This window comes from Nicotiana attenuata, chromosome 11 (genome assembly GCF_001879085.1).
Source record: "Nicotiana attenuata strain UT chromosome 11, NIATTr2, whole genome shotgun sequence".
Taxonomy (NCBI): Eukaryota; Viridiplantae; Streptophyta; class Magnoliopsida; order Solanales; family Solanaceae; genus Nicotiana; species Nicotiana attenuata.
This window is the reverse complement of record NC_031999.1, coordinates 43,708,077-43,729,273: the sequence shown is the minus strand read 5'-3', so window position 1 is coordinate 43,729,273 and position 21,197 is coordinate 43,708,077. Positions and strand designations below refer to the sequence as shown.

General features: G+C 37.7%; 2 protein-coding genes across 3 annotated transcripts; one reads left to right on the top strand and one right to left on the bottom strand.

Moving 5' to 3' along the window:
• On the top strand, window positions 3,619-4,464 carry LOC109235041 (CLAVATA3/ESR (CLE)-related protein 40). The gene is made up of 3 exons (XM_019401051.1): window positions 3,619-3,928; window positions 4,066-4,109; window positions 4,210-4,464. The coding sequence occupies exons 1-3, from the start codon at window positions 3,835-3,837 to the stop codon at window positions 4,321-4,323; spliced, it is 252 nt and encodes an 83-aa protein (XP_019256596.1). The 5' UTR covers window positions 3,619-3,834; the 3' UTR covers window positions 4,324-4,464.
• LOC109234419 (oral cancer-overexpressed protein 1 homolog) lies at window positions 5,393-8,248 on the bottom strand. 2 transcript variants are annotated; one of them, XM_019400401.1, is made up of 2 exons: window positions 7,786-8,248; window positions 5,393-6,127 (listed from the first exon to the last, which is right to left on the bottom strand). In XM_019400401.1, the coding sequence occupies exon 2, from the start codon at window positions 6,061-6,063 to the stop codon at window positions 5,626-5,628; it is 438 nt and encodes a 145-aa protein (XP_019255946.1). In that variant the 5' UTR covers window positions 6,064-6,127; window positions 7,786-8,248; the 3' UTR covers window positions 5,393-5,625. The 2 variants fall into 2 exon arrangements, with proteins under 2 accessions (XP_019255946.1, XP_019255945.1); XM_019400400.1 differs by having other exon boundaries at window positions 5,393-6,133; window positions 7,786-8,247.

The window sequence follows — 21,197 nt, the reverse complement described above, 5'->3', positions numbered from 1 at the left end:
TAGCAAGTTAATTGGTTTAACTTAAGTTAGACCTGTTATGCATCTGAAAGAATTAACAAGCAGACACAATCTGTATGAACCTGTTTCTAGTAGCCTAGCCTTTTGCATGCTCTGATCAAAGATTTCAGATTAATCATTCAGGTTACCATATTCCGCATTCATATTTTTCTTTTCTGTTTTTAATATGGTCTGTGTGGATGTAGACAGAAAACAAATGATAGCCAACTCGCTGTTTGGGATGTGTTTGTTAGCTTCCTTTTCCTGGCATCATTTGGAAAGGGCAAATCACTTGTTTTATGATATATCACAAGCAGAATGCAGGTTTTAATGGCTTCAGCCTAGCGCACATAGCATGAAATGATTTCGATGAAAAAAATATAAAGTATCTAAGTAATTTGCATGTATATGATTTTTATTTTTGTGTTTTGTCTTTCTTTTCCTTAATTTCTGATCATGAGTAAGCTTAACAAGAGGAATATGTACTCTGGAATGAAGTCATGTTGGGACTCAATCTATGAACCTGTTCCGTTTTAAGTTGTTATATTTCTGTTAGTCATTTATGTTTGTTGATATTGCGAAACTAGAATAACTTTAAGACTTTTTTGGAGTCTCACTTGGGGGTGCGACCCTTCCTTAGACCCTGCTTGAACACGGGATGCTTTGTGCATTGGGCCAACCTGACTAGGTAGCAAAAAGTGAGAACTAAGGAGGTTCTTTGTTTCCCAGCTATTGTTATTTATTTGCACAATTGAGGTCTATGTACATGTGTGTTCGTCTGAGTTCCATTTGCTATCAATAAATCGTAGCATCTGAAGCAATTTGCATACAATTCTAATGAAGTTTACGTTGTATGTTTTGAGCTGGAGACGTCAAGAGGCCCTAGGACTTCAGTTCAATGGTAAGAACACAACACATGAAGTATTGGGTTAATGTCACGAGTTCAAACGCTCCAATAAGTGAAGTCTGGTATTTAAGTGGGAGCTGGTACAAGGGCGGGTCCATACGCTCCAATAAATTGGGATTGGATCAGTTAATTAATAGAAAACTTCTCGGTTATCATAAAAGTTCCCTTGGGCCACACAAGGTTGGTTAGCATGTTGATAATTCCTTATCAGTCGTTACAATTTGTATTGGAGTCAACTTCTTTTGTATTGCAATATCTAGCATATATGTTTGTTGTGTAAGGGATTTTTTTTTACTAAATCCTACTATCCAGTTCCCATTGCTAATGCAGCAAGAAAGGATTTGTTTTTGGGGTATTATCACTTTTAGCCTGTGCCAGAAACTATTTATATCTGGCAGCCGAAAAAGTGTATAAAATTTGTATATAACATGAATGTATATATATACATAAAAAAAATACAAATTTTATATATCTTTCGGCTATTATTTTTACAGCGGTTATACAATGTCATTTTTCCTTTGGTTTTCCAGCTAGTTTTAGATAAGCCCATTGCATTACTTTGGAATTCCAAAATTGTAAGTCCTTAAAAACAAAACAAAACAAAAGTGAGGGTTGAAAGGCTTAGAAGCAAAATGAATTGAAGAAAATAAGTTCCGTCGAAAGTTGACAAGTTGGAATGTTATAATATGTACTTTTGGGGTGGGACTAGGGTGCTTAACGTTATAAGGAGATTATGTTATGAGTTATTTTAGTCGTATGATAAACGCGTGTTAGGTTTTGAAGTCAAGCGAGTTGTGGAACAAAAGTTGGCAAAGGTCATCACAAGTTATTTTCATAAATATGCTGAAAATGAGGTCAAATGTAGCTGAGTTTTTCTTCAAATATACTTGGAATTACAGGGTGATCTACCTACAAAATTAATGATCTTAAAACAAAGGTAAAAAGTAGGGGTGTACATAGGTCGGGTTGGTTCGGATTTTACAATTACCAAACCAAACCAATTGTGTCGGGTTATTAAATCTAAAGACCGAACCAAACCTATAAAATTCGGGTTTTTCACTCTCGGTTTTTCTCGGGTTTTCGGGTTATTCGGGTTTTTCGGGGTTTTTTTCCCGGTAAAATCTTCGTAGAACAAGATATATAAATTGTGCTCAAAATATTTCTTTAGTCCTAGTAAGATACAACTATATAAAGTATCTTCTAAGAAAATAATACAAAATATGAGATATGTCATGGCATTATCCTAAAATATTCAACAATAAAGACAATAAACTTATGTAATATAAATGCCGCTAATTAAAAAACCATAATAAAAATAAACATAATCTAAAAGTACTAAGTCATGCTAAAATAAGTAGACTAATAAGGGAGTATTAATTACATGACTAAACGCTAAAGAAAAAATAAAAATATGTTATGCGCATTTTTTTTTCTAAATTATTGCAAAACAAAAAATAGATATTCAATACATTCCCGTTCGTAGTATTGTATTGAATGTCTTTTGTTAGCATTACTATTGATTTGATTTTGGTTTGGGCTTTTGTTAGCACTATTTAATTTACTAATGTTAATGGCTATAAAACTTATTGGAACATTCAAAAGCTCTAAGTCCAACCTTGAAATAATAACTTAAAAGATAAAATTATGAAAATTTTTAAGAAATATTTATAAATTGCATCACAATAAGTATACTTATATGTTAAATATATCTAAAATTTCTATATATATATATATATATATATATATATATATATATAATGTCGGGTTGGTTTGGTTTCGGTTTGACTTTCTTTAGTTAAAACCAAACCAAACCAATTATGGTCGGGTTTTTTCTTTCCAACACCAAACCAAATCAAACCAAACCATAGTCGGGTTTTTTTTCTCGAATTGACTCGGATTATCGGGTTGGTGCGGTTTGTCGGTTTCCTTTGTACACCCCTAGTAAAAAGCTTTCATTTCCGCGGTATTTGATCCTTAGGGGATGGAAAATTAGCTCATGAAAATATGACCCGTCCAACCTACCTAAGTTTGACACTCCTTCTAGCCTTAAAGCCTGTGCGAGATGTGTTTGGAGAATAAACATGTCCTTTCGTCTTTTACTTTTCCTTTTTCTTCTTTTCTTCGGTCTTCCTCCAACGAGAAAAGGATCTTAACATTTTTAGTCATGTGGCTAAAATATTAGCACCCGCTTTGCTGTAACCGTTGATAGCCGTCGTCAATGTATACTTAATGAGTGTATAATCAATGTATAATTAGTGCATGATGTATCACACTTAAATATAATGATTATACTTGCTAAACTTTGCAAGAAATAAAGATTAGGATTATTTTTTATTGTCGGCTTTGTTGGCCTACTTTGAAGTGTAAAAATCCCAAATAAAAAAGATTAAAATAAATTTCAAAAAATGCGATGATGTCCAAATATCTTGTCAAGAAGAGGAAAACAAGGATCACACATTTTTACACGAAATAATGAGTAATCAGACTTCTTCATAGGACAGAAAATATTAATGTTGTCACTCAGCATCAAATGATTGGGAGTATCACATTCCGTACTATTATTTCTTATGAACCAATCATTTATCTCCACATCTGTACGAATAACGTTGTTGCAACAATCGTGGAACGTTTTCTGTTTTCCCTCTCGTCGTCTGTATAAACAGACAAAAACATCGTACTATCATTATATGCCTCTGTTAAAACGACAAATTTTATTTCCCTTTGGTGTTCAAAATTATCCAGTCCAAAAGCAGTTTCTCGTATTTAAATATTCCATTATAATTCAAAAACTTCAAATATTTGTTCTTATTTCCCTTTATCTGCTATAAACATATTTCCTTAAAATCTCTCTATGAAAGAGTAACCTGCACTCTACCACTACGTCTCTTTTGAGAAAACAGGGATATTTCTTTTGTTATCAAGAGATAAAAATGGCGTCTTTGAGAACTTTTACTATGTCATTGTTCTATGCCTTGGTTATTTTCATGGTGGTTTCAGCACCCTTTGTTCTTGGCTTTCCTCCATGTAAACTCTCTCTCTCTCTCTCTCTCTCTCTCTCTCTCTCTCTCTCTCACACACACACACACACACAGTGTCACTCTTTCTATCGATCACTCTACAATATGCTTATTTATGAGAATGTTATGTATCTATTTTTTCAGTTGGTCAAGAAGTAAAAGGGGTTTTTCCAGATGTAAAGATTCAGGTACTTATTAACTTCGATTTCTTTTAGAAAAAACAGAAAAAGATTTGAATTTTTGTCTAATTAATTTCTTGGTCTTTTTATTCTTTTGTGGGTTTAACAGAAAGAAGGGAAGAGGAGTATTAATAAAGAGACATCAAAGGAGGAAGAATCAGCTAGACAAATTCCAACAGGACCTGACCCTCTTCATCACAACCACCTTCCTAAAATTCCATGAATATTACTATTAAACAATAATATTGGTGCTCACTCTCATCTTCTGTCAAAAGCCCTTTTACTATGAAATTTTATCTTTTATGTTCAATGTGGTCTATATATGTTGTTCAACCATGGAATAGACAAGTTCTCTTACTTAGAAGCTTTTGCTCGTTTGAATAGGTATTAATTTTCTTTCTTTTCAAATTTTAAATTGTAGAATTTGGAAAATTCAAAAATAGGATGTACTAGTGGAGTTCCGTTTTGATTGTTTTTCCTCCTTCTAATTGTTATCTATGCACCTTGTTTTCCCTTTTTTGGTTAATTTGAAATTATCTTAAAGTGTTCAAAGAAGAGCTGAAAAAGATGTATTTTGGAACGGGCTATCATAATACTCCTTTTTTACAAATTAAATTTTATCGGGTGATTTGGAATACAAATCTTCTATATTTAGAAAAGATCAATAAAGAAGCATATTAAAGCATCCATTTTTAGCATTACTTATAGAAAAACCTGACCCTCTCTATACATGAATAGCCGACAGAACGAATGCTTTAATAGGAAGAGACTTGTGACTTTTTGCAGGATTCTTTTTCCTTCTTATTTTGCAGTTTTCTTATGAAATTCTTATGTTGATTGGTCACTTCTTCCTCTGTGCTTTCACTATTAACCAAGTGGAAAATGTGAATTTTGGAATCAAATCAACATTTCCTGTTTTGTTTTACCAAAAAAAGTTGATTAAATTAGTGCCAAAAGTGTGGAAAGCTGAAAAGGAAATGTGCTTCGGGCTAAGACATCGTTCTCTGACCCAGCTATTTTAGATACAGAGATACTTAAGGGGCAGGAAATGATTATTTTCCAAAGTATAGAGGTAATAATTACCTACAGGGGGTGTTTACACATAATATAGTAATTTAACCTTAGAAGTAAAAAACTAAATAGAGAATATATATCAACAATGGTTTGATAAGTGTGTATGATAGATATGAAGCGAGCATTAATTTAGTGTAAACACTCATGCAAACTTTTAAAGGGAGGAGGAGAGGGAGAGAATATAGATACATATAGCTATGTAGAACTTGGGCTTGACATAAATCTAACTTGATTCAGAAAATGTTTCTCTTCATTATACTCAACCAAATGTTTTACAAAACCTTACTGAACCACATATGGCTAATATTGATATTGAGAGATTAGGGATCGGTTGAAAACTCTAAGATGCACATGAATTTAAAAATTTTACATACCTTCTACTTCGATCAAACCGATCACGAAAAAGACAGAAAAAGTATCTGTTTTTTCCTTCATTTAATATTTGAACCAATCAGAATCCTGAATTCTTGACATCGGAAGCTTTGGGGTACCCATTATACTCCAATTTGACATTCAATGTTGCACATATAGCTCTGAATTTCAACCTCAATGAGTCCATAATATCAGTGACAGACTCGTTCTCCGGTTCAGAAACAGGATACTTTTTGAGCAATTCATCCATCTGTCTGATGCTTTTCTGCACACGTGACGAGAAGCAGTTTGGTTGTATATGAATTGCAGCATTCCAGATATCAACGCAACCTCTGTAAAAACCCAACTCCTCACCTACTTCAAACCCGGTTTTCAGCCCCACCTCGTGGCCTTCATTTTTGCCCGAAGCTAGGCCACTAGAATAGCCTTCGGAGTAGCCTTCCTTGTAATGAGTGTCCTCTAAATTCAGTGATGAGTCGAAAATGTCTTCAGTCGAACTAGGGTGGTGCAAACTCATGGAAGCGTTACCAACACTTCGAATGACAGAATACTTAAGACTGGTGGGAAGAACAAACCAAAACCTGAAACTGTCAAATTTTAGTTGTTACATACCACTCAATACAAGGCATTTGAATCAAAACTAGGAAAAAGTGACTATCAGTTTATACACCTCTAACTCCAAATCTTTTTTATTTGTAGGGATTGGAAGTCTCAAGACTACTGACAAATAAGCCTGGTATTTGGTTATTGTCAAGTCGAGAGCATTGTTTTTTCCCCTAAAAAAATGAGAAATTCCCTGTGGGCTTTTGGCTTGACTCCAATTGGCTCACTGTTTATGAATTCTGGGGAGGATGGGGCCGTCACTCTACCCTCCACCCAACTTAAATACAAGCTTTTTCCACTCCTATACCCTCCTCCAAGTCGAGAGCCTAGTGCTACCTGATAATTGAATATACTTTGGCTTTGATGACCAAATATTCTGGGTTCGATTTACAATTTTGGTTAACCAAAGGAAGAAGGGATTGGTAGGAGGCTCCATTTTATCACAGGAATTTGCATTTAACAAAAAGAGAAATGAATCTGCACAATGACTTTCAAATCCTCACTTACAAATACCATTAAACAATTAGATACTTTAATATAATAAAGCACATTGAAACCAAGGACATCAATGATTGACGAAAAACATAACAGCACTTCAATTGTTAACCAAAAAAGGAAAAACTTCCACAAAATTCAAGAGGAATTTTCAGCAGCTGTTCAAACAAGCAACCTTTAGTAATTTCTTTTCAACAATGCATATATTAATTCACTTCAACGACTAGTACAAAGTAGCTTGGCAGCTTTATAGACTATAAAAGGACAAGAATGGAGCATTGGTTTATTCCAAGATCCCTGAAGCATACTACTCCGAAGTCCTAACCAAATAGAAGTACAAAATGAAGTATTTCAGAGTCATAACCACCAAATGTACACTACAAAGGTTAGCAGCTACTTTTGTCCGTGCATATCTTAAATCATGCTTTTCACAAGTTCAGTACGCTAGAGGGTGACGAAGGAACACTAGTTCTATTGGCTCTAAGCCCGCATTCTTCCTAGCAACCTAGACGATGTCAAAGAACCAAGTGAGGGCCTTCTCTGTGCATCCATGTCCAGCTAGGGAAGTTGCGGCCTCGGGCAGTGGAAGATGAACAACCGCTAAGGATAGCTTGAACTAAGAGGAAGTGAAGTAATACTTGGCCAATAATTGAAGACTTTGCGCGTACCCCTGCTAAATTTTCCGCGCTTCTTCTGACTATTGAAAGTGGAAGTTCAAGCTTTGAAGCTCCCAGAAGGCAATCTATTTTATTAGTATATAAATTCGATCGTATCATGGATACATAGGCATAAGCAAATTTTTAATGTACCACATGATTCCTGTTTAATTCAGAAATTATACAGGTATACTGCTTCAATCAGAAGAAGTTGTTACCTGTCTCCATTTTCAAGTAAATAAAATAACAAATTGAGAAGCCATGAAAATGTCACACTTCAGAAGAACCTAAACTCTCAGTCGCCAATTTCTTTTTCTCAATCAAACAATATGAAAGCGTAAAGTCATCAATTTTGCCACATTTTCTCAGTTTTGGACTCCAATACCAAGATATGATTTTGCTCTTCTCCAATATAATTAAAGCATTAAGAGGATTGGGGATGGGGAATCATTGAACAAGTGAAACTAAAAAGGGAAACAGCTTACTATTTCAAGGCTTGATCGAAATGTTAATGGAACTATGGATAGGTGAATCGAAGCGCAGCCACAGCCACAGCGAAGACCTTGAAGGAGAGGAAATGTTAGTTCGCAATTCCAAATTTGAAGCCCTAATTGAACATTTGAGGGAATTTGGACAGTGCGAACGGAATTTGGGAAAGGGAAGTGTATAGATGATCAAAAGAAAGAACCGTCAACCAAGCCGAAGCAATATACAGTGATTTAGCTACGGGATCCAGCACTTAATTTGGCCCGAACTACTAGCTCAACACTTACATTTATTAGAGGAATATTCTACGGGATATTCCAATAAATTAGGTAGTCCCATTAAGGACCGTTGAGTAAGGAAAATATTTTCTATAAATATCATGGGAGAGAGGACATCTCTATGAAGGAGGAGAGATTCTCTCCACGGAGGTTCTCCGCTCAAAGAGGAGCCAACAGTTTAGAATTTGGGTATTCATGTGTAAATCAACTTTACCAAATGTATGAAGGTCTGTCTTGTTCAAGAACAGTGATTCTTTCCTTTATGTAATCTTCGTGGTAATTTAATATTATTAGAGCAACCATCCTTTTCTTGCATTACGGAATTTAATCGCAACTATAATCCATTTACATGTTCAGCTATGCTTGTTCATTTCTATCTCATTACTCAGATCTAGAATAAATTATCTCTGGCTAGGATTTACCCCGTATTTTCTTATTCAATTAGTTTAGCAAAAAGGCCTACAACTTTTAAATCGAACAATTTGGCGCCGTCTGTGTAAGGCCCCGTGAAAATTTCTACTCAAAACCCGAAAGCTCGTGGTGCCAAGTTAGGAATATGTGTTAGAAAGTTGTAAAAATTTTCGCGGCGAGCTCGGACTCTTTGGGCTGATCTATGCATTAAAAAGTTAGGAAAAAATATTTTCCAGAAAAGTGCGTTTATGCGGTCCATTATGCGGTCGCCTAATAGCTATGCGGACCGCATAGTCGTCGCAGAGTCAGACAGTTTGATGGTAATTTTGAGGTCAACTATGCGCCGACAATGCGATCGCATAATCCCCTTGGAATTTTGCGAGGGGCAGTTCTGCGGTGCATTATGCGACCGCAGAACAAGTATGCGGACCGCATTCCTGTCGTATACTCGGGTAGTTTGTTCAGGTTTCTGAAGCCATTTTTGCGGTCCATTTCGCGGGCCGCATGTCAATTATGCGATCGCAGATTGTGTCGGGGCTCCTATTTTCTAACTTTTAAAACCCGACCCCATCCCATTAAAAATACCCCGTTAAACCCATTTTCTGATATTTTACTGCATATAGAGCGAGAGAGGAAGTCTAGAGAGAGAGAGAGGGAGTGATCTTCATCAAGTCCCCACTCAATTCTTTCCCCAAATCCTTGAAGATTGTTAAGTGAAATCAGTAGGTCTTCACCCTAAGAGGTAAGAACTTGTGCCCTAATCTATAATTTTGAATTTTCTATTAAAATAAGTGATTAGCAAGTGGGTTCATGGGTATAAGGACTGATAATCTTGCATGCATAAAAGATAATGGGATATGGGGAAGTTGTGAACTAAAAAGATAGCCATTGGAGTATAAGATTGAAGAAATCTCTCACAAAAGGAACCTAAGATCACAATGCACATTTAGTGCTTGATAATATGCTCAAATGAGCTAGAATCTTAATCATGTCTCTAATTCTTGGTTCAATTTGTAATTCCTATACAATAGATTGAAGTTGCTAAGAGTCCCGGAACTTTGTAAGAATTTAAGGAAAGCTCTATTGAGGTATGTATGGCTAAAATCCCGTCTTTTTAGAAATTGAGCGCCGTTCGTGTTTGTGTAAATGCGGTAAGATTAAAGTTGAATTGTTGTATTGATTGTTATTTCACATGAATTGGTGTCGCAACTTTATATACGTGAAAGATGTGTTTCAATATGATCAATGTGCTATTCTTGATAACTTGAAAAGATGCGAAGAATATGAATCATGTACTGAAATGCTTAGACCTTAAATCAAGATTGAAGTTGCGTTTGTTGTGCCATCTATGTGAAGTCTTATCTATGCTTACAATTTAAATTGCTCTTGTGTGAACCTATTATCCTAAATTGCAAAGCTAACATTGAAATTGGGAATAATGTGAAATGTGGCCTAGTTCCAAAAATGATGTGATAGTTGAGGCCCCAAGTGCCTATGAAATGATATATATGAAATAAAGATTGAAACGAGATGAGTAATGAGAAGGGACAACGCCTTGGTAAGGCGGCCTAGCCGATCGGGCCGAGATAGGACGCCATGCCGCATACATGGTGGTATTATGCTGATATTGAATTTCGGAAAAAGGGAAAATGAGATTGTGATTGAAGTATATGTCTCAAATGTGGCAACCTAGCCGATCGGGTCGAGATCGGACTCCGCTCAAGATAGCGGTGGTATTGTGAACAATGATGAACAGCGTGAAATGCCCCAAACTAAAAGCTATGGAAAAATGATGTGAAAATTGTATGATTCTTTTATTTGATAATGTGGTGATCGTCTAAAGTTTTGAGTTATACTTGTGATTTCCTTATTCTTGTATGAAAGTTCTTTCTAACTAGATGGTGTTTAGTTATACATACTAGTACTATTCCATGGTACTAACGTCCCTTTTGCCAGGGGCGCTACATTTTTAAATGAATGTAGGTGGCTCCATAGCGGACAATGCCGATTGCGCGTAGTGGAGTGTCCTCCTCTCAAAGTCTTTGTGAGCCCCTTTCTCCTTCAAGGGGTTATGTTGTACATCTTTTGTTGTAGACTTCCACTTTTGAGGTATACCTGGAGCCTTGTTGCCGGCGTTGTCATAAATTGTCTTTTGTATCCGTAGAGGCTCCATAGACGTTTGTGTGGGTTATGTATGGGTGTTGGATGGGTTAATGAACTGTGTTGTAACTCTATACTCTAGTTCTTCTAAACTATAACTGTATGAAATCTTGGAAACTTAGCCATGATTTAAGATATGTGATATAAAAATGAACTAACAATGTTGAATGTTCGATTTTGCTATTGTCTAAACAAACGAAAGCATGGTTTCCTTAATCATATTGAGTTGGGTAGAAAGTGTTAATAAGGCTTGCTCAGTTGGGTTCACTTGATTGAGCGTCGGTCGCACCTCCCGAGGCTGGGGCGTGATAGTCTATGGGGATTTCTAGCCAAAGTTTTAGTTTCCTCTAGATCTAAACTCGGTCCTAGTTCTACTTCCCGTTCGTTGTAGCTTCATCCTTTCGCTTGTGTGCTTGTGGTGCGACCTATGTTTCCGTGTTCACACACTCGGGACTGGATCGTATTGGGACTCGAACTCGAAGATCCCAACGAGCAAAGTAAATCATCAACCCACAAGGTGCTCAGATTCGACTAACGCCGAAGCTAAGTACGAGGCTGAGATCGGATCTAAAGCTAGCACTCTCAGTTCGTTGCCAATCAGATCGAAGGGACTTTCCAGACCCAAGTAGCGGAGATGGCAAAAGCACCAGGCCAAAGACCCAGAAGATGTCATCCAAGTTCGGTGGATATTAGCTCAACAAATGAGAGCAGCTACGAAGCATAGCCAAAGAAGGGAACATGATCGCTCCCTTCCACTCGTCAACTAATCAGTCGAGGTAACAAACGATTTTGTTTGGCTTCAACCTGCTATTTCTTGTCAGGATGGGACGGGAATAGGGGCAACCTCACCGACACACGAACAAGGAACGAACGCCATCAAAATAGCACACCAAGAAAACACTCCGCGTCATATCATCCTGCAGGCAACGGTCGAGCGACCCCCCCCCCCCCAACAAGCTGGTACTCAACGCCATAAAGGAAGAGTGTATAGACTGGGACTGGGTCACCAGGCCGAAAAACTTACAAATCTCTCCAACATGCAGATAGAACACAAGTGCGTGAAACTCACTCACGCGCTCGCCCAAGCCATTATGCGACGACGCAACTAGCTAAAATTTGACCTCGCTCGAATTAACAGACTGGGACTCCCCAAATGTGTGTACGGACCGTACAACAACATGTAGTATTCTCCGATAAATGAGTAAGTGAAATAGCATACAGAATTTCTACGCAACTGCACCAAGTTTACACCTCACACCAACAAAGGAAATATACATTCGACCTTGCTTGAATTAGCAAGATAAATTCGACGTCGCTCGAATCAACAAGTCTAATTTCGACCTTGCTCGAATTAGCAAGATAAATTCGATCTCACTCGAATCAACAAGTCTAATTTCGACCTCGCTCGAATTAGCAAGATAAATTCGACCTTGCTCGAATTAACAAGTCTAATTTCGACCTCGCTCGAATTAGCAAGATAAATTCGACCTCACTCGAATCAACAAGTCTAATTTCGACCTCGCTCGAATTAGCAATAAATTCGACCTCGCTCGAATCACCAAGTCTAAATTCGATCTCGCTCGAATCAGCAAGACAAATTCGACCTCGTTCGAATCAACAGGCACTACAACAAAAAAAGGCTTTTAGCGATAAAAGATAATCCATTTAGAAGCAATAAAAATAGCCGCAAAATTTTTTACTGGCAATTAATCATTTGCCGTTGAATCCACCGTTGCTAAAGGCTTTAGCGGCAATAAATAAGAGTGCTGGTAAAGTCCCAAATTATTGCCGCTAAAAGGTCTGACAACTAGTGGTAATTATCTGCCAGCAATTAAAATGACAACTAAAAGTGGTAAAGAGACAATTTTAGTTCATACATTTAGGGGCAATCACAATTGCCGGTAAAGACCAACTTAACTGTCGATAATGGTAATATCTTTTAGTGGCAACTAAATTTGCATTTTTTTGCATTTAATAACTTTTGTTTGTGGTTAACAAATATTCAATTTATTGGAGGTAAAAATGTGACCTTTCTAACAACATTTGCTATAGCCTGAAATGATAAAATAAATACTCTGCTTTTATTCATTCTAACATAATGATAATATTCACTCTACAAAATAATATTCCATTACATATACAAACAAAAATAACAAATCCATAACAAAAATAATGTGACCTTTCGCAATCCAATCTCTCTTCACCAGCAGAAAAAAGTGTACCTTAAAATATAGAAGAAACCATTAACTTTATTAAATCTAGTTCATTATGCCTTGAGAACAAATTCACAAATTTGATAGCCTCTTATCAGTTCATCAGGTTTATCATCTCTTACCTCCAGTTCAAAATATAATTCAGGTTGTGTTCCAATGCTCCAAGAACTTGTCTGACAAGCCTATCAAAGCATATCAATGTTGGATTTATACTTGTGCCTACCCCAACAAGAATACTTCAGCAGATTCATGGTAAAAAATTTCTATAATCTAGAAAAAAATCACTACATAATTTAGGTCAGTAGAATATTAATTTGACTCCTAGAATGCTCCAAACAACTAAAGTAAGCACACGAAATATTTATAGCCACTTAAAAGCATTCGTTGAAACATCAAAGAAGAGGCAGTATTTATATTCTCACGAACATATAACGATGTGAAAATGAAATCTACTTTATTCCACTGAGTCAAGCTTTTACTTTTTCTTCTAGGCATTGACAACTACTTGAAAGTTTTAGTAGTAGAAGTTACAATAGATGTTAAGATTAAATCTAAAAAGCTACCTTATGAGTTTAAAGCCTAACTATCCTATACTTTTAACAAACTCTAACAAAAGGAATCAGAAACGGAGCAGGTAACTACACTGCCAACTTTTTGAAAAAAATTTACACATAAATTCCATTGTTCGGCACAGTAAAAATACCCAATTTCGAGATTCATATTCCTAAGTGGTACATTGCAACAACATATGATGTATAACTCTAGTTATTCATTCCAAATGAGTTAGAATTTGTACAAAATCTTAATAATCGATTCAAAAATGACTAGTACCTGAATACTTGGTCTTGGATCGTTCAATAGAGAAAAATGCAAACACTATAAAATAATCATCTCAAGCCAAGCATGTAGATGCGCAAAACTGTTTTCTTTTACCTCTTTTTTTAAAATAAAAGAAAAACACGTAACTTTGGAACTGAAATAGCTAGAACAACAACAACAACAACGACAACAACCCAGGAGATCCCACTAGTGGGGTCCGGGGAGGGTAATGTGTATGCATACCTTACTCCTACCCCGAGGGGTAGAGAGGCTGTTTCCGAAAGACTCTTGGCTCAAGAAGACGAAAATAAGATGAAAAGAGGCAATACATCAGTACCATCAATAAAAAACCATTAAAAAAATAACAGCATCACAAGAAACATGAAATAGCAGAAACTGAAATAGCTAGAAGTGGAAATAAAATGAATGTCAAAATATGAAATCTAATGTAAACCAAAATTGGTATACCTTCCACCAAATAACTTACATCAATAGTTTGGACATAATAAAGTTGAAAAAATATCTTCTATCTCAGTAGAACTGATACGTACAGTGGATGCATCAGTTAACTTACTTCAATAGTTTGGACATATGATGCCTAATAATTTGGCATGATAGATGAAGAATATTAATATTGGGCATAGAAGATACCAATTAAATTGTTTAATAAGAAAAAAAAAAGTACTATGCCAGGAAGACAAGAATCCAAGTTTATTACGGTAGAACACATTAGATACCTGCATATATATATATATATATATAAGAACAATTTGTCAGTAGAAAACATAGTAATAAGGTTTCAACCTTAAATATTTAAGAACTTCATACAAAATTCACTTCTAATTCTTCTCTATATGAGACAACTCGGAAATACAACCAGGAATGTTTCAACTCAAAATAGGTAAACATTTAACTAACATGAATAAGTAAGTGAAGCAAATTTAGTCCGTCACAATTCACATCTAACGAATAATATAATGGACTGATTCAATAGCTTAAAAACATATTGGATAGACAATGTTCTCTCATACATAAATCAATTCATGTTACTGCAAATAATTGAGCATCTTTTATCAGATGTATAGCATTGTTATATAAAGAACAATACAAGAACAAGTTTTCACCGCAAAGACATAATAAAGAACTAGAGATATAATCCAAAAAATCAGTTACTATGTTTCTATAATCTCAATTATCGACAGAAAGGGAAAAAAATGCTTTATTAGAGTACGGGACAAGACACCACGATGTAACGATATAAGAAACATCCCCATATTGTGAATTTTTCTGCACTTATTATAAAAGAAAATATTAGTAATTTAATGATACTCACTAGAAGCAGTTTAAATGCATTTAATTTTATATTAAAAGTGTATGCCTTCAACAGAACTTGAGAAACATATTGCAATTCCAATTACCAAATAAAATCTCCATTTTTTCACAATACCCAATTCACCAGAATGCATCTTAAATTTTACTTTATTTTTCTCAACTCCGTATCACAATTATGGATCAAATTTAGGTTAAGTAAGTCTATATTGGACCTTTCCAATAGAGGTTCTAGATAAAAAGAAAAAAAGCTGATATTTAATGAGGCCTATCATCAATGGAAGAAGAAATGGATAAGGTCAAAAGTACAAAGAAACGAACAAAAGAACAGTGTATTTTGAGCAGTAGAGCAACCCTAGGTCTTCAGGATCGATCAAATCTTTATTTAACCTAATCGGCATAAGGACCTAAAGAAGGCACACCTTCTTCTACACTCACTACGAATGCAAAATTAATATTTATATAATTTTTCGTTGCATTTCACGAGTAGAGGGTCATCAAAATCAAAATCAAAAGCAAAGAAAGCGAGAGATTATCTGGTGATGGTGGCCGGTGATTGTGAGAGAGATGAGTTGGGCGCTGACAACGATGATAGAGAGGGAGGGGTGTGCTCAATTTTGCGGCTTGAGGCAGAGAAGATCTATTTGCAACTTGTGGGAGAATGTGTGTTTGCATAGTGGAGGGAGGGAATATTTTACAGCAAAAAGTTGGAGGGAGAATAAAATCATTGGAAATAGACTTAATATTTTAACCTTTACTGGCCATTACTTTGAATGGCTGGTAAAAAAATACGATTTCATGGCAAATACACAAATGCCGCGTTGAGAGAATTAAATTACCGGCAAGTAGCTAATTGCCACTAAATAATTGTCGGTAATAGCCTTTTTTGTGGTAGTGAGGGTCTAAATTCGACCTCGCTCGAATTAGCAAGTTCTCGAATCACCAAGTTAAAATTCGATCTCGCTCGAATTGACAGTCTAAATTCAACTTCGCTCGAATCAGCAACACAAATTCGGCCTCGCTCGAATCAATAGGTCTAAATTCGACCTCGCTCGAATTAGCAAGTTAAAATTCAACCTCGCTCGAATCACCAAGTTAAAATTCGACCTCGCTCAAATTAACAGACTAAATTCGTCCCCGCTCGAATTAACTACGTCAGGGACTCATTGCGAAAAGACCCGAGAAATTCAAGAAAAAGAAAGGCTAAAGACATACAATCAAGGACAAATCAACTGTTCCATTCAGAAGGAAAATAGCGTCTTACAAAGGGCCAAAAGGGGGTCCCCGCCCAACTAACTAAATACAGGAGGAAAAAATTAAGTACAAAGGCTTCACTCAGCATTACCCCATCCACGCCGTCATCTCCCTCCCCGTTCGGTTCAGCGGTTCCACCTCCACCGCCACCCTCTCCATCAAAATGCTCATCATCAAAGGAAAGCCCTTTCTCGGCCTCATCATCCCCACCGGCCTCCGGTGTCACGGGGTCATAGCTGCAGGCAAGCCGGGACTTACGCGCTTTAACACGAACCTCTTTGAAAGCGGCTTTAGAGACATTCCCCGCCACCAACAAGCCCTTATATATATTCCGCTGAGCCTCAGCGTGGACCCACATCTCGTACAAAGGGCGAGGAACGTCAACAGAGGCGGGCATAGGATGAGTCGAAGCTAACAATTGCGCCCTCTTCGCCTCGAGGGTAGTAATTTGATCACCCAGGCTCGAGACGTCTATCTCAAGTTTGCCAATTCGCTCATCAAGTCGCCCCTCCCTCAGTGCATCCGTCCCCATCTCAGTGGCACGTTCAGACCTGAGAAAGCGGATAGAATCTTCCAACGCTGAAGCCCTCGACAAGGCCGCTACTCGGGCTCCCTCAGCCCTCTCCAGCTCGGTCGCCTTCCCTTCCAATTCGGTCACCTTCTCCGCCAATTCAACACTTAAATAGGCGACCCTAATGTCACCCTGTTCGAGCTCCGCCCGTAGGGCCACCACCTTCGCTTGAAGATCAACACACTCAGCTGCAACACCCTTGCCTACCTCGAGCTATTCTTCTTTAGCCCTAAGTAGCCCCTCGAGTTCGCTGCATCTGCTCATGGACCGCATCAGGTCCTCGTCCTTCCGCTCCAACTCCTCCCTAAGGGACTGAGGATTGTCGCCCGCCCTGAGTCGTGCATGCATCTCGCAGCATTTGTCACAGTATCGGTGGTATTTTGAAACCATTTTCTAAAAAGCGGCAGCCCGCCTCTCCTCGTGGCGGATACTCTCAGTCTCCAAAATAAAAGTCTGAAGAAAGAAAAGAGAACAGAAAGAGAAAATTAGCAAGAGTAGAAGACGTAAAATGAAGAAAGCAATGGACTCACCCTCAAAGCCATTCCGGCTACGCCCCGTGATAGGCCAGCATCGCTGATCTCCTGAAGGGCCCTGCTTTTAGTAGCAGAACAAAGAAGGTCAAATTGGGGCACCAAGCTCACCATGTCCTCTAACAAATCGCACTTTAGAGAAATCTCGATCATGCGGGTGGAATCATCTGTGCCCGCCTCTACCCGAGTGAATCCTGCCTCAAACATGCTTATGTCTTCGGGGTCAATATCTGAACCGGGTTCATAGTCGTCCACAACTACGCCCTTTGCCCTCTCACTGGCCGAAGAGGGAGCACGGGCCTGTTGTGAAGTCGATGGGCCACTTGGAATGATCGCAGCAGCCTCCGAGTTCTGCCCCCTACCACGGTAGACTCCCGCACGCCAGAAACGGGCACCATCCCCACGCCCGAGGGGGATACGGTCTCCTCATCTAAATTGATATCACTAGCAGGCTCAGACACTGCCAACACGGGATCTCCCCTCAAAGGCCCTTCAGTCCTGGGTACCCTATCGGCCCTTATTTTCTGCCTCTTTAATAGAGCCTTTTCGCCGTCGTACTGAGACGATTCATCCACCAAATGAACCGCAGGAAGCAGGGCCTCCGCCTGATGAGCAACCTCATGACGACCGAGCCTAGGAAGGGCCGTAATCTGCGAAGTAGCAGCGGTCTGAATGCTCTCACTTGTAGGCGCAATCAGTGCAGGTCCGATCGAGAAACTCAACTAACAAAAAGCAGGTATGGGAGCCCTCGCCCTCCTCGTGACCCGTCGACCTACCAATGAGAGAAGCTTAAACCAAAGAGGAAAATACAGAGCAAAGGGCAAAGCTACTAAGGGCAAGACGAGATAACTCACAGGCAGAAGGTCTACGCCCGAATCTCTCGTGAAACAACGACTATTCATGAATCCCCAGCATACGGGGCAAAACCTGGCTCACCCACTCGCGAATATCAGCGACTAGCGGAGGAGGTGCCTTCTCGGCTGTAAAGTAGAGGGAAAAAGAAGAACAATCAGATCACTGGAAGGGGACAACGGGAAGACGTTTTTAAAAAAAAATATACATCCGTCCTCACAAAGAAGAAGCTCTCCCAAGAGCGGCGATTGGTCTTGTCATCCATCTTCACCACCAAGCCCTTGGTCCCGCGGTGACGAAGATGTATCATAGTACCCTTGTAAAAACTGGGTACGAAGAGATGAAGCAAGTGACTAAGAGAAATCCCTAAGCCGGCCAGTTCCGCGTACTTGGTAAGCATGAGGAAGAGCTTGTATATATACAGAGAGAGCTGAGCCGGGTGTTGATACCCAATTTTTCCCTGTATATTTTTATATGCAAAATATCTTTAAAATAGCATATATATGCATATATAAGTATGTCCAAGCATTTTACTATTTTTTCCATAATTTTTTTAAGGTTTTTAAAATAATTTATTTCCCTTTTTCGTTCATAAAAACCCAATAATTATTTTTAAAATTATTATTTTGGTAATTCATTTATTGGAATTTTATATTTATGCTAGGACATAGCTGAGGTAATTTTTTGCATATTTTCACAAATTTATTTAGTATTTTTTAAGCTAAATTGCATATAATTGCAATATTAGCCCTTTTAAGATTCAATTGTATTTTATATTCATAAAATTAAGTCTTGTATTTTTAAATTGTTAATTATATATTATAAATTATTTTAGTGCTTTCAATTGTTTTCAGAAATTTATTTACTATTTTTATAAATTAAATGGAAAAAAGGGCTATTTAACTTATAGCCAGATTTTGGCTTTCTAATTTAGCCTAAATTAAAACCCAATACCCCAACCCAATTAAACCAACCCAAGACCCAGGCCATTCTTAAGTCTACCCGACCCCAACCCGGATCAAATCTTGACCGTTGATCAATTTTGATCAACGGTCTAGATCCGCCCTTACCTAATTAAGCCCAAACGACCCCCCAAACCCCTATCGTTCCTCACTCGACCGACCCTCTCCTCTATCTCTCTATCTCTGGTTCTCTCTAGAACCTTCCCCCTCCCCCTCCGCTCCGATGAGTTTCATTCATCTTCTCCGGCCACCTCCTGGCCTGAATCCATGGTGGTTTCACCACCCACCGGCCCTCTATGGCTCCTATACACCTGTTCGTTGGGGTTTCATGGTCTGAACACGAAGAAGCTTCATCCAGACCTGGTTCGATTCAAGTTTTATGGCCATCTCCGGCCTCGCTCCGGCAAGCCACGTCTGTTTTGAGCCTGGCCTCGCCTCCTCCTGGTTAGATCAACAACGATCCAAGTCTTTCTCACTAAACCCTAGCTTCTGTGGTTCTTATGATTTCTTTAGATCTGTTCTAGATCCAGGTTTTTCCTAAACTTTTAAAACGATTTTTTGATATTTCTTTTTTTTAAAAAACATCGCTTTCAAAACCTTTATTTTTTCCGACCTAGGGTTTTTGAGTTATGTTTCTCTGATTTTCTTTTTCTCTTGTGTGCTTCTCTGATTTTCTTTTCTCTTGTGTGTTTCTTCTACTACGTTTCTCCACCTGTGTTCTTGTTAAGTTCTTCTACCATGTTCTTATCAGTTTCTTCTACTGTGTATTTGTGTGTTTCATCTACCTTGTTTTCTCCTACTGTGTTCTTGTTAAGTTGTTCACCATGTTCTTATTTATTTCTCCTACTAGTTCTTCTACTGGTTTCGCATGCTGTTCTTTTACTATGCTTATCATGAATTCCTACTACTAAGAGAGCATGCTAAATGTCTCAGTTCCTTTCTCAGACCTCTGAACCTGTTTCAATTAGTATCTTTTCCATTAATTACTTGCCCTTTCGTCTCTGCACTCGGTTACTGGCAAGAACCCTAAATTTGGGGGTTCATCCGAGTTTTGAGACTATTGGCTATGTGACTTGCTTGTGCTTCATCACTGAACTTGCTTGATTTAGAAAACCCTAATCTTTTGGACTTATTTGAGTTCCTAGAGTTGTTTCATCTACTGCTTCATTAAGTTTCAAAATCATTGCTTCAATTTTGTTTCTTCGTATGATTCTGACGTTTGCTAAACTCTACAAGACCTTTACTTGACCCCTTTTTCGCATGCTATCGCTGAATTATCATATTCCTATAGTCTACTACTTACTTATTTTACAATTGCATGACACTTTTACTTTGTCCTAAATTCAGCGTCGCATGCCTGATACTTGTGTACTCTTTATATGTGCTGAACTTCCCTTCTAACTGGCTTTCAATTGTGATTGGTTTCAGACTTTCTTTGTATAAGTTTGATTGATTTTCTTTCCATGTTTGCTGACTTCCCTGTTACTCGATTTGAGTCAAAAGTTTTCCTTAGTTTTTCTAACTTGGTTCATTCGTGGACCAATGCTTACAAAATCTCCAACCCCCTTGATTTACTAAATACTGCTGGATCCTTACCTTATTTGTTTTAAACCGTGTATTTCAAAATTCTTCCCCTAATTAAAACCCCTATGTATTTACCCCTAATTGCCTACTTTGCACAAGATATTTAGTTGATTTCTTTCCTTAAATAGTTTTACCGTTTGAATCTGAATTCCTTAATTAAAGGAAATCTTGTATTGATTGATTTTTTAATTGATATTCAGTTCCTTAATTGTTTTCTTACCTTGTTTCTGTCTGTTCTTCACACTATAAATACACGATCCTTTCATTGACACACAGACAATCATACACAATCTTTTCTGAACTTACACTTATACTCAAAAAAGGAATTCTCTTTTGTTTGCTTACACTGTGGCCTGTTACAAGACCTGTTGCTTGCTCTCTATTTGTTTCTATGAAACTGGTATGTCCTGATTTAATTTTCAGCACCACAACAATGTGTTTATTTACT

Bases quoted from the DNA above. Each gene is read 5' to 3' on its own strand.
- LOC109235041 (XM_019401051.1), top strand. From the start codon at position 3,835: ATGGCGTCTTTGAGAACTTTTACTATGTCATTGTTCTATGCCTTGGTT. The intron at 3,929-4,065 runs GTAAACTCTCTC...CTATTTTTTCAG, and splicing joins TGTTCTTGGCTTTCCTCCAT to TTGGTCAAGAAGTAAAAGGG. The intron at 4,110-4,209 runs GTACTTATTAAC...TGGGTTTAACAG, and splicing joins TTCCAGATGTAAAGATTCAG to AAAGAAGGGAAGAGGAGTAT.
- LOC109234419 (XM_019400401.1), bottom strand. From the start codon at position 6,063: ATGAGTTTGCACCACCCTAGTTCGACTGAAGACATTTTCGACTCATCA.